The sequence below is a fragment of the Leuciscus leuciscus genome, assembly GCF_965113295.1.
Source record: "Leuciscus leuciscus genome assembly, chromosome: 1".
Taxonomy (NCBI): Eukaryota; Metazoa; Chordata; class Actinopteri; order Cypriniformes; family Leuciscidae; genus Leuciscus; species Leuciscus leuciscus.
In genome coordinates this window covers 43,844,139-43,858,092 of record NC_138725.1, presented here as the reverse complement: position 1 = coordinate 43,858,092, position 13,954 = coordinate 43,844,139, and the positions used below count along the sequence as shown (strand labels likewise).

Here is a 13,954-nt window from a genome sequence, read left to right as displayed (position 1 = left end):
GTTGATATGTTTGGTCTTGGCGGAATAGATCTGCTACGCTGCTGCTGCTGTAGGTTATTGCTGTTGCTGTTATTGCTGCTGCTGCAGAGCAAGTACGGGACTTGCTACTGTCACTAAATACACGACACGCTGCTGTGAGCAAGTAAGCTGTACAATATAGCAAACATGAATTACCCATAGCAGATCTATACTGGGGAAGGTGGGGGGGTTCTGAAAGCTTGCTGTCCTGCTACAGCGAATGCTGACCCAGTATTAGAAGGTTGAGCAGTGAGTTAATTGGCTACTGATTCAGCAGGAACCAATCACCTGTGTCCTATAGAGAATGATGTGATTGCAAGCAGATTGAGTTAAGGATCTATTAGCCTGCGCCATCTAGAGTTTTATGACAGAACATTGTATATGATTGGCCAATGGCGGCCAGATATGTAATTATCCTCATAGAAAATTATGGCAACTTGCAAGACACTGCATGCCATTTTTTAAAGTCAATTGGACAAATAATTAATAATTAAATAAAAATGAAATGTGTAATAAAAAAAAAACATTCTGTAATATTTTACTTAAAATTGTAGTCCTTTGCATTATTTATGCTTACGAATATTGCAGTGTTACCTCAGCAACAGTGTCAAATTCTATTGAAATCAATTGTGTGCGTCAAGTCTCCTATACAGATCGCTATTTGTGTTGCTGCCAATTGCTAAAAACACTGTGCAGGACTTGATTGAGTTAAGCTGATGACTGGTTTGCAGCAAGAAGTCACATATCGTAGTGCACGCCATCCGCTGAAGTTCATCTACTGAGCTGACTTGTGAGATGACTGCATGTTGTTGTTGTCATATTGTCAAGAATCAGCAATCCCGTTTGTATGCGAGCAAATGTATTCAAGGATCATGTGAAGAAGAACAATCTTGCAATTTACCTACCTAGTCAGCGATCACTTGTATAGTGTGTGCACACCACCATGACAGGAGTCCTTTAGTGCCCGCAGGGAGACATTTTCTGTCTTGTAGTGAGTGCTTGGCTTATGTGGAGAGTTTTTAAAATCATTTGAGGTGCCATGATGATTATAGGATGCTGCCTTTGAGGCAAGTTGCTATGTAGGCAGCGAAGTAGCTCTCTAGGTTTTGGAACTGGGCGAATATTTCACTTGCTGTCATTGTTCAGCATCCAGTTACACAACACACTCAGAGTAAAAGACTGTGTCACTGGATGTCTATCTGATTTGTTCCATCACATGGTGAGTGTAAATGCCTGTAAACATCTCAAATGCATCTTGGACAGACACAGAACTATAGCTATTCTTATTTAGTTTCATTTCAGAGAGAACAATGGGTCTTTGAGTCGGATCGATCCCAATTGTGAAACGTCTCTGCGATACTATGCTTGACGTTAACGTTGATCAACACTGAAGATTGGCTCTGTGAAAATGGCCTAGTGGGGAATAAGCTGGCATAGATCCCCTGATGGCCCCATATACCTTTATCACAGCCTGGAGGATTATTGGTCTTATCGACTCCTAGATTGTAATGATATGTGCCCCGGTTCCTCCCCTGTGTTACCTGCCCTGTATTAGTGTTTCCTAACCTTTTTTGTCTTAGGACCCCCACAGCCCAGCAATAGTAGTAACTAGTAAGTACCAATTCATTCACATCAAACCAGAAATATGTTCCTTTTGACTTATATTATACAGAAGCAATTTAGAAATCTACCTCTGTCTATGCGAGTCTAGTCTTTTAATGCAAATAAGCTTCTGCTAAAAGACATTCTGTGGAAACTTGAAAGTATTATAATACTTTTTTCAATGGCGTGCAGTGGTGTTCTGAAATGAGGAGTCCTCACAGTTATCTTTTTTATAAATCAAATGTAAATTCATGTCCCAGTTACACTTAATGTTGTCACTTTTTCCTGGTCAAATAAACTACATAAAAAAACAAAAATACAATTCTATTTTGTATTTTTCTTTTACATTAACTAGGCCTGTGTAATCAATGTGCAATGTGTAATCAAAGTATGAATCTCATCAAGTTATTGATTTTACACATTTTTATATTTATTCCAAAATAATAACTAAAGGCAGTAACAATTTAAACAATATATTTTATTTGTGAACTTATTTCCATCAGTCATGAAGCTCGGTAAACACTGTCTGTCACAGACACGAAGATGTACCTTTAATTTTCCCAAACTGATTGGTCAATAAAACCCCCCACAGTCATCATGTTTTCAGGCCATTTCAAGTTTGATTTTGACGTGACATAAAGCGGTGATATCTAAGTGGCCGAGTTGTTTACTTACTTTTTAATTAGTCTTTCCATAAACACCATCATTTCATTTATTCAGAGCGATTCGAGAACGTGCATGAAAACAAGAGGCAGGATTTATAGCGCAAACCAATCCTATCCAGTCGTAGTGCGATGGAGGCATTGCCTCCAGACTTTTGCTTACAAATAACTCTGAATTTCTTGGTCCAGGTAACACGGAGAATGAGTAAACATTACAATACAAAGCGTGTTGAAAATATGAGAAAAGCTTAGGGTATTCCACACCCACACAACCAATAAAGATGACACGTTTTGGGAAAGAATTGTGGGTCTGGTTTGATTGGATTACTTTCTGGCTATAGGCAGGTTAAATTATTTAAATATACTTGTATATCATTTTATTATTGAAGTGAAAAAATTGCCACCCTTACAGGTAACCTTTTACCCCACCATTCAGAGCTTCATAATGAGAAAGACACTTGACATTTCTTCAATTTATGAAATACTGGAGACACGGTTATGGGCCGTCTCTCAGTGCTTATCCAGTGCTTATTCATTCATTGTTTGAGAAGAGAGCAGTGATTGCGTCGATGACAATCACAGGGTCTGCCATCATAAATTATTATGAAAACAGTGTTCCTGTTGGATTAGCTAGAGGATTCGGGGCCCCCAGAAAAAATATTGATGTGAGCCCCCACCACCCTCCACCAATATCATGTACTATACAATAGATGAGCATGGAGGCCCACATATAACAGAAGATGGTGATGTTGTTGTAAAACCTTTATTTTAAAAGTTAAATGTTTATATAAAAATTACAACTAATAAAAACAAAAACAAAAAAGCAAGAAATTGTTAAATCATAATAAAACCAATTTTAAAAAAGTAACAGCAAAATAATGTTTTTTTTTTTTTCAGTCATTCTGTAATAATTAATAAATCAAAAAGTAAACATTTAGAAATTGACAAGAATGCAGTCAAAATTTTACAAATAAAATCATTTATTGTCTTATTTTTTAATAAAGATCATATGGAACTGGTAATATTATTAAATAAAGCTAATAAATGTATTCATCCAAGTGCAGTGTGTTGTATTCGTGTTTTCTTGATGTAATAAATACATCATCAGCCGGCAGGTCAGGTGCGTAATGCAATGCGTTGTGACTCGTGTCAATTTTTTAACTCTATTTACAATAGTGTAAAAGACAGGGATTTTGAACACGTAATCATTCGGTCGATTGTGGTGAGCCCCGATAATGAAAAGTGACAATACCCGGCAGGCTGTAGACGGTAGTTTTCTTATTCCCAGCGAAATAACAATGCAACCTGTCTTTAAGAACGTCTTGATCGACTGAGATACAACAACTCTCCTGGCCTCCCTCTCCTTCTTTTCATGGAGTTTCTGGTACACAGATTTATGTTTTCGTTTCCCCAACATTTTTCAGTCAGTAAGTCTCCTGCTCTTCCACCAACTTCATTGTTAACTCCAGGCACTGCCGCCTCAACTCTGATTGGTTCTGTTCACGAGCTGGGTTGGGACTTACAATTTTATTGGGTCCGTCTGATGTTTGTCACTGACTGAATAATTAATAAATACTTTAGATCGGACTAAACCATTTTGCATGTTTTTGTGGTTTTCATTTAAATCTCAGGCAAACAACTAATATAAATATTAGAATTGTTCATACAGGGGCCTATATAGTATAACGGCTGGATTTTGTGGGGCCTTCTGGGCAGCGGGGGCCCTATAATTGTCATTACCTTTCACCCCACTAGCGACAGCCCTGGCAGAGAGTAATAGAATAAATAGGAAATAGTGTCAAAGAGCACATAGAGTTTCCCAGCACATACAATTTATGTTGAAATAGCTCGAAAGTAATGCAATACAGAGCTTTATTTGCTATCTGATGATGCCAGAATCATACAACATGGTCTATTTGGTGACATAAGGCTAGTGGAGGCTCACATCTCACATAAAACAGATACATACTGACCTGGAAAACCTCATTGTAGTCTGAAAGGTCTTCCTTGGATGGCATATCTTGTCAGAAAGAATTTGCCACAAATAAATGGAGGTTGAGGAATAGGCACTGGTGAGGCTTGTGTGTCAGACTGAACGAAAGCATTATACAGCAGCCCTGCCTCATTTCGCTTGACAAAGATCAGAAGGTTAACTCATCTCTATGAATGAGAATGAAAATCCATATGAAAAAGCAGCCGTTCAGCCTTTGTATATGAATGAGAGTGGGAATCTATGTAAAAGAAGATTATGAAATCAATAAAACAATTTGGTAGCAATTGGAGAAATTGAAATCGATAAACCTGAAGCTGAGGAGAGAAGCATATCAGAAATATTGCTTGTCTGCTGGTGGCGCTCTTAACTTTTACTTGCGAGTTTAGAAATAGAAGATGATGTTGAATCTTTCCCAGAATCCTCTGGTCACTGTTGCTAGCTTAAAATGCCCCGACAAAAGGTGATATAAGCAATAGAAGAGCGTGATTTGTGCAGCTTTTGTTGAATCCTGTGTACCTGCATTGGCGGTTCCTCTTGCTCAACCGTTACCATAGAGACCCCTCCGTCCCCAGCCGAGAAGCCTTTGACTGCCAGACTTACCGTCTCTATTGAGCAGTGGTGTCATTCATGTGGGCCAAGGAGCCTTTGCGAGGGACAGTGGCTTAGCGGGGATGACCTGGTGAGAAGGAGCTGATGTTCCTGCTCTCGGCTATGGCAACGCTCCCTTGGCAGCTGTTGTCTTGTGTTTGGTAGCATGTCAGTTCTCGCCTTTCATGAGAGCTGATGACTGCGACGGAGTGACATTCAATTCAGGTGGCGGAGTGCGTAATTGAAATGTGTTCACCTGGGAAGCAGCTGCTCAGTGGCCTGGTGCTAATTGCCACCAGTAAGAGCTGAGAATTCAGGTGAATGCACTGCTGTGCCCTTCAATGCACATTATGCTCGATTCCAGCACAGTGACTGGTGGAATCTGCTTTGTGGAGGGAGTCGAAAAAGGTGCTGAGACTAAGATAGACTGCTTTGGCCCATCTTTTGACATTTCCTAATGCACATCTGGTCAGATTAAAGGAAGGTGAAAAGCAAACGCATCCTCTCCTCATGTCTTGCAGGATTTATCAAGCTGAGAGAAACCAGACATGATCTTAACCCAGACCAAAGGCTGGAATACACTATACCACTATACCACAAGTTGACGCTATTTGCCAAAAGTCAGAGCCAATTTGCATATATGAGTTGACATATTTCACAGAAAATCATCATCATGTATGATGGAAACAGACTCCAATATGTTTTGTTGTTTACTATAATTCCATCCTGTCAGAGGCTTTCAAACATGTTCGATAATTTCAGCCGGTTTTGGAAGACATTGTTTTCATTTGTCAGGCGTCTTCTAGCAGCGAGCTGCATGTTTTATGCATGAGTTTGTTGTGTTCAAGTAATGGACTCAGACCAGTTAGAGCTGTTCATGTACACCTCACGCCTCTGGCCTCGCTGGAGACCCTGGTTCGAATCATATTTGGAGTGGGTCTAGTAGGACCGGTTACATTTGGTGCCGTAACCTGGATGGGAGTGAGCTTTAGGGGGGTGACCTGCGATATACTGTTATCGAACATCTGACTCCACCTACACTGCTGAGAGCAATGGTTAGATGAATATGTAAATATTGGCTTTCCTCTCAGTAACAAAATAAAAACGCAACAAAATTGAGAAAACAGAAAAAGTACTTTAATAAAGCACAAGAAAAGCATCCGATCATAGCGATGTTGACGTTTGCATGAGCTCTACAGCACTCCAGTCAAATAACTGCACGCTTATTTATATATCACTTTATACAAAAGATAGCTTAAAATCAAGCAGCTTTACATGAAAAACAGTGTCAGTGTCTCGTTTCATCGGAAGTACAACTTCATTTTCCAACTGTAAAGCAGCTCTCCAGTGTGTTCATGTTTTCAATCATGGACATCTGATCTTGACTGACTGCACAGGCCAAATGAACCAGAAAAGATTGCCATGTGAAAGAAGGCGGAGCCTCTGTGCACACCTACCTATTACGTAATCGCCATGGACCAATGGTAGTTCGAAGGTGTTTAGAAAAGTTTGCTTTGGCAAGCTGTTTCAAACTCACAAAATAACTTTGTCTCGGCCTGATTTAGTCCGAAATGAAGTCACATCAGTTCATTCTTCGATTTCGCTTGAAATATATAAATATGAATATAGGCTAGTAAGAGCTGTATGTGTAAACCTCACTCCCCTGGCCTCAAGAGGCGTGCTAGCGACTGACGCTAGCGGCTGCAGTCTTTAGCATCCTTTAGTGCCCAGCTAAGTCCAGCAACCAGCTAAGACAGGGGTGTCTGATCGTGCTACTGGAGGGCCCCAATTAAACAGATCTGAACCAGCTAATCAAGGGCTTCAGGAATCTGCAGGAAGGTGGTCAACCAGAAGCAGGATTGAAAATCCTTAGGCTAAGATGTTTTTTTGTTTTTTTTTCAGCTGGGTTCGATTCAAAACAACCCTGCAAATGGCCTGAACTATAGCTAAACTTTTAACCAGCATAAATGACCAGTTTGTTGCATCTTCTTCACAAGTACAAGGCATTTTGAGGCACCTTCATGCTGTTTTGGCTGATCGTATCCAAGACTTGGTCAAGCTGGAATGCAACAACCATCATGTGTGTTGCAATATAAATTGGTCCAAACTAGTCTATGGTGATTTAAAATGCAAAATCTTCAGAAAAATATAGCTTTTACTACAAAAACCTGCCGATGTAGTATTATGAATGCACCAGGGACACGCTAGATCTCCAAGTAAACATAGAGTCATTGCATAGAAAACAACTGATATGACAGTGGGCTTCAGAACTCCTCCTCGTAACATTTAGAGATTTGACAAAGGAAAACTGTCATGAGCTGAAAGAACTATTTGTACATCTGCATATGACATCTCAATCAAAATTATTCTCCTTCACTCATTCTGTCATCTCTTACGCTAACCCCCGCCCCCCTTGATTCTTTCTCTGAATAGAGCCGTTGCTTTTCCCAAAGATGTGACTGAATGTGGCTCACTAGTGAATCATATACCCAGTGAGTCTGTACCCAGAAGTAGCTGTTCTCACCTCTCAAGACTCCTCAGGTTAAGGGCCTTGAGTTTAAGCCCGTGGTTCCAGTCATAACTGTATTAAGAGCCTCTGCCGAACTCTCACAATCTCCATCTGCACCACATCTGAGCTGACGGGTGAAAAATTTGCCGCCGTCTTGACATTGAGAGTAATTGCAGGCTTCGCTTCTCACACAGATGATCGCTTTCTGTGGCTGAAGACAAATGTGCCTGACACGTACGTCAATTAACACTGGACAGCAGCCGCATGTGCCCTATGCAAAGCGTGTTTATAACTGGATTACGAGAAGGAGGGATGATGCCTGTAATTACTCATCGTGCCTGTTGCAAGCACAGCCAATGGTCAGCCTGAGAGGTGGACGCTGGGTTAATTGTTTCACCCGCTCCCGCCTTTCTGAGAAGTGCTCTCTGATAATGGCCCCACACGTCCCCTCATTCTGTCACCTTTCCTCCTCTCCTATGGCGTAGCTGATGCAGTGTGTGGTATTTTTTGCAGACAGTGAACGAGCATGTCGACACTGCTGGATCTAAAGAGCAGTGTGCTCAGGCAGGTGCAGAGGAGCCAGTCCCTGAGGACCAGGAGGGAGCCACCAGCCAGCACCAGCGCTGGAGGGAGTCCCCCGACGCTCGCACGCCGCTCTGGCACCGTCGTACACAGGTGAGTCCGAACCAGAGCACATTCTTAAAAATTAAAGTTCCCGTTAAAAACGAAAAGTCTTTTAAAACCTGACACTGCTTAACACACTTCTTTATTATAATTTGCTTTAGAATGTCTAAAAGTGAAGTGGAACACAGCCAATTATTGAAAAACACTGCTTTAATGCACCAGTATAGAGATTAGTTCTAATCCAAATAACCATGACATCAATTCAATTTGTTTTTGTATGTATTGCACTCTAAATAATTTTGAGTTGTTTTAACCCAATTTTGGGTCAAATATGGACAAACCCAAACGCTGGGTTAAAATTGTAATTTAAAAATGTTACCCAACGGCTGAGTTTGTCCATATTTGACCCAAAGTTCAACCCAGCACTTTTTAGAGTGTGTGCTTTTTACAATATATAGTTCCAGCTTCATAAAGAATAATATATATATATGAAGAGTTCAGATGCAAAAGCCTCTAAGTGCCATCTGAAATTTTCTTCTAGAATGATAATTTTTATCAAGCTTGTATATTTAAGTTCAGTAATTTCACTTAAATGACCATTCATAGGTAATTTTCATTGCCATTTAAGTGAAATTACTGAACTTAAATATACAAGCTTGATAAAAATGATCATTCTAGAAGAAAATTTCAGATGGCACTTAGAGGCTTCTGCATCTGAACTCTTCATATATATATATATATATATACTTATATATTACTTATATACTTATATATAACTTACAAGTAACTTACCACAGACTTTTGAACAGTAGTGTGCACATTTTATAATTTACTATCTGCCTTTAACTAGAAGCAGCAGCAGATCATGGTTTGTTGATTAATTTCCTTTCCCAACCACCAATTAGTTACAGAGGAAGCGGCTGTAGTTTATTCATTTTGAAAATGTCTTTGTGGTTTTCATCCATGATTAGCCTGTCAAGTGTGGATTTACCAGGTTTGTGAACTAAAGGCGATTTGAAAAGGATGAGCACTTCAATATGTCCTATCCCAACCGGTCTCAAAAAATACGGGAAAGAAATTGCACCCATAAAGTTCAATTTCATGGTTGCTTTAACAACATAATTTTTTAGAGTGATACAGCAGAGATTAATACAACACAATAACAAATGGAGGCTATCGCTTCAATGTTCTGAATGTTTAGAGTTTTGTATTGATCTATTAACTTCCCCCAGATCTTAACAGATGGTGGGATGTCTGATGTCCATGAAGAGGACAGTGACTCAGTTAGCTCTTGAACGCCTACTACGTTTATAGTATATTCATGCTTTTAGAATGACTCAATCTCGACACCTTGCTCTATCACATTTCAATTTTATCGGTGTTAACAATTCAGTACAAGAAGGCCTTTGTGCGGATCATGCAACAATTACCTTTCTGTCTCAGAGCGGTATCACTTCTTTTCCATTCAGGCCAGGGTTTTTTAAGGCAATTTCCAGGCAGCAAAGATAAAAGTGGTTTGGTCTCTGTGGTTAGAAAAGATTGATAATGCAGGTCAGTTTGATCTTTACGAAAAGGCAAAGAAACCAGAGGTTATAAATATGATAAATGTAAAAAAAAATCCAGCATTGCTACAAGAGAACATGTTTTTCTACCCTATCTGGATATGTTTACTGCTCTAAACACCCGTAAAGACATCACTTTGAGCATGCACATGACTTATTGTGTCTTGGGTCACATGACCATTCACTGCTATATGATCAAAGTCATGTCCAAAGACATGTATGTGGTGAATGGGTTCACTGCTGTAGGTAAACAAAGTCGATTGTTTTTCATCCGTCCTCTCGGTCTGTCTTGTTTTTATTTCCTTTTCGACTGATTTCAAAGCCAAACGTAATGATGGGCATATGAACCTTGAGGTTACTATAGCAACCAAACACGTCTGTTTATCACAGCTGCTCCTAAAATATGAGCTGCTTTATTTTTAATGACTGCACCTCTTCTGTCTAGGAGGGGAAAAAACACCTGTTACGTGCAGAACTGAACTAAATTATTGTTTTGCACTTCATTTGATGTACCCTTCTTCGCTAATGTTATTTATACCATATGCAAGGGTGATTGCTGTCATTGCTGGCCAGATGTAACTAGAAGTAATCAATAAGCACAGTTCATCCATTGTTAACTAGCGGCTGGACTACACAGGATTCAGTCAGCATCCTATGAGACTGCGTAGTGTGTAGTGATTTGCCTCAGGCTGTATGACTGCCATCATTAGGCTTTCAGGAAGCTGTTTGTCTCCTTCATTAGCGCCAAAGAGAAGTAATACCTGTAACCCAGATACTCACTCATTAATATTATGCAAATGATCCAAAGCTGTGCAGAGCGTCCCTTCCTTATTCACATCACTGGTGACCCTGATTACAACCGGTTTAAGATCTACAGATCTGTGGAAACGTTTGAAAAGGCACAGATTCTTGAGAGATCTTTTATATTGCTATATTATTACTTATTTAAAAAGTGACATCTCTTTTATAAGGTTTGAGAGCTGTTTTGTTACCTTTTGTCATTATGGTCACACTTTAGATTTTGGTCCAATTCTCTATATTAACTAACCAGTAACTATGACTTTTGCCTCAATAAACTCCTAATTACTGCTTATTAATAGTTAGTAAGGTAGTTGTTAAGTTCGGGTATTGGGTAGGATTGAAAGATGCAGAATAAGGCACTAATATGTGCTTTATAAGTACTAATAACAGCCAATATCCTAGTAATATGCATGCTAATAAGTTAATAGTGAGAATTGGACCCTAAACTGAAGTGTTACCATCATTATTTATAGATTTAATATATATATATATATATATATATATATATATATATATATATATATATATATATATATATATATATATATATATATATATATATATAATTTAATGCAATTATGCTTATATTTTGTGTATAAAAGACATGGTATGTCATCACCATCATACAAATTGTAAAATAAAGAAATAAATAGTTTGGCATCATTTTGGGATAATGCTGGTATTAGCAACACCAGAAAAACAAAATGGCTGCTTAATAAAATACAAGTGGGGTTGAATAAAATGTGGTTATATTGGTTATATCAGTTTGTAATAGCTTTTTTGTCTTGGTAGTATCTAATCATGCACACTAATGTGAGCTGATCATTACAGCAAATTTTATTTTGCATTGTCAAGCTGACCGCAGACCGCATCTGACACTAAAACACAGTGAGGGCAATTTGTCATCACTTTAAAAGCAGGAAGAGGTGGGGGGTTTCTCCACCACAACCTTTTGATTGTATCACATCATTGCAAATGTGTTACACATTTTTCTGTGTTACATGTGCTTCTATATAAGTATGTTCTTCGTGTTTGCTCAAATAAATTGAGAAATGACACTCTGGAACGTGAAAAACTGCAAAAAACTAAACAACAATGTTAAATTATAGATTCAATATTTTTCCTTCGTAATCATCCATAAGAATGAGAATGTTTGTTGTTTACTTGATACAGTAATCACTTGGTTGTGAGAAACACAACAACAGGAGCCTCAATGTGTAACTTTCATATAGTTGTGACAGACATCTAAATGACCTGGTTAAGAAAAAAAATCTTGTATCATGATGCGCGCTCAGTACACTGTGGAAAATATGAGGAATACGGCTGATTGGCGGCAGCATTAGAAATTAGTGTAATCACATGCAGTACGACCTGAAGGGCCCGGATGGAATCAGAGGTAATGAGCTCCATCCAGAATTTTATTTCCTGTTGTGTGGGTGAGCATTACTTTTATTTTCTGCATGAACTATGCAAAATGGTTTGTCTCTAAATGTCTTCCTAACCAAAGAATGATTATTGCATACTTAACATTTCATTTTGCTGGGCATTCATCTGATTCATAAGTGCCAAGCTGTATTTTTTGTCTCATGTCAGTCGACGGGAAGCTTCTACATTCAAATGTAATATGTCAGTAAATAATTTTTATTTTTTTATTTTTTTGCTCTCCGATACAACCATTGAAGTCTGAATAATGAAAATAAACAATATCGCTAAAATAATAAAAAGCTTCATGGAAAACTCTGTTTCCTAGCAACATGAATGTGGACGGCCAAATAAGCTGTGTGCTTATTTGTGTGTGTGTGTGTGTGTGTGTGTGTGTGTCACTTGTATTTGTATAAATCACAGAAGTTGTAATAATCCATGCCTCCCATGCAATCACTTTTCAAGTAATAACAACACAGGAAGGTTTAAAAGCTTTGATTGGAGATGTAAAACTAGGCACAGACACAAAAGTGTTCATGAATTTTATGCTGCAAGTTTGTTGGTTATTGACCTTATATTATAGCTCAGAGGTTGCTGAGATGTTCTCAGATGTTTCTCTTAAAATTCCTCAGGAGAAATAAAAATAGTAACAAATGAGGTAGTTGTTGACATACAGTAAGAGTATATGTAACCCCTCTGGTTTTACTCGCACTGCTCCGAGTGGGATTCAAAGGTTTCCGTCAAGGCAAGCGGGTGCTCTAAGAAGTATGCTAAAGACCCCAGCTTTAGCACAGCTCTTACTAACTGACCTCTATTACACTCACCCCCCTAAACCTCACTCCCATCCAGGTCACGGAACCAATGTAACCCCTCCAGTTCTACTCACACTCAGCCTGTCATCTTCGAGTATTGTAAAAACGAGCTAATGGACATTGGCGTGCGTGAATAGCATCACACACCCCGTCCCGCAGCGTGGGTATAAATACGGAAGAGGATGCACGCACCAGTTGTTTTTCGCTGAGGAGCCAAGCGGAACCTGGTCAGCGGTTTACAGCAATAGTGGCTAGGGTACTACGTCTCCGTTCCCTCCTTCAGGGAACGAGGGTTACATACGTAACTGAGACTGAGATTGGGACTGAGACTGAGCCACTAGTGCTGCCACCTTCCAGTGCCTAGACAAAAACCTCCAGATCTTCTGCACTTGCGAATATGACAGGGCTTAGGCCAGGAAAGTCACTGCTGTTCCACAGGACCACTGGGAAAGCGTACCTTTCGTTGGAAGGTCTACGCTGCAGAAGCCACATCCTGCCCGAAGGAGGTAACATGTGGAGAACACATATGGACTGAGCGAACTTAGCGGGCAGTGACGCCAGAGCAGGCTCTGCCAAGGGAAGACACAGGCTTGTCGCAGGGAGTCAACCCGTGGAAGAATACACATATGGGATCACCGTAGGGATCATAACATATGGACCCCACCTAACACAAGTTACACAAGCATGAAAGTGATAGGTCTAGTATAAGACGCTCCGCCACACCCAACACCGACCGGGTGAGGAGGAACTCAACAGTGTTCGGAAGAGGGAACTCAACTGGAGCAAAAGGTGCACTTATCCAGTCCATGGGAGGGGAATGGTGCAGCAAGCCAACACTACAAACCGGGCTAAGGTGAAGCTGGCTTCGTGAGAAGGGAGCACACGGAAGCAACCGGCTCGACACATAGGCTAATTTCTTAGCGAATGTGCTAGTGTCGCCCAGCCCACAGCTCTTAATCTGTCAGCGAGTCACTCGTGTCAACACCCAGGAAGGAGCTACACTCTCTTTATGGAGGAGCTCATTATCCAAGTGACTGCTCCTCTGACCTGACTTAGCACAGTGATGTGCAAGAAGGCTCACTGGGGTTTTTATTAACGCACTTTGCGTAGACACTGGTGTCAGCTGTGAGCCAGTGTCTCCGTGTTTAAGGGAGTAAACAACTAGCAAGGGATCAAATCAGAGCGGAAACAGATGTAACTGTGCAGCCCGAAGATATCCAGGCAGCTGGAACGCCTGGGGATAAGAGTCTCCACTCTCTTTGGCAACAGGCTGTCGTGAGGCCACCTGGGCTGCATGATTGAGCAGGGCGGAATTTTAGAGTGAAAGAAGCGACCTCAGAAGCTTCTGACCCCATAAGAGG

General features: G+C 40.0%; 1 protein-coding gene across 3 annotated transcripts in view; it reads left to right on the top strand.

The window, feature by feature from the left end:
- The window catches only part of baiap3 (BAI1 associated protein 3), a 55,614-nt gene that overhangs the window by 3,740 nt on the left and 37,920 nt on the right, over positions 1 to 13,954 (top strand). For all 3 annotated transcript variants that reach the window (XM_082189019.1, XM_082189018.1, XM_082189017.1), the window contains exon 2: positions 7,886 to 8,047. In XM_082189019.1, coding sequence (XP_082045145.1) covers positions 7,899 to 8,047 — 149 coding nt within the window. In that variant the 5' untranslated portion in view covers positions 7,886 to 7,898. The remainder of the gene's footprint in view (positions 1 to 7,885; positions 8,048 to 13,954) is intronic.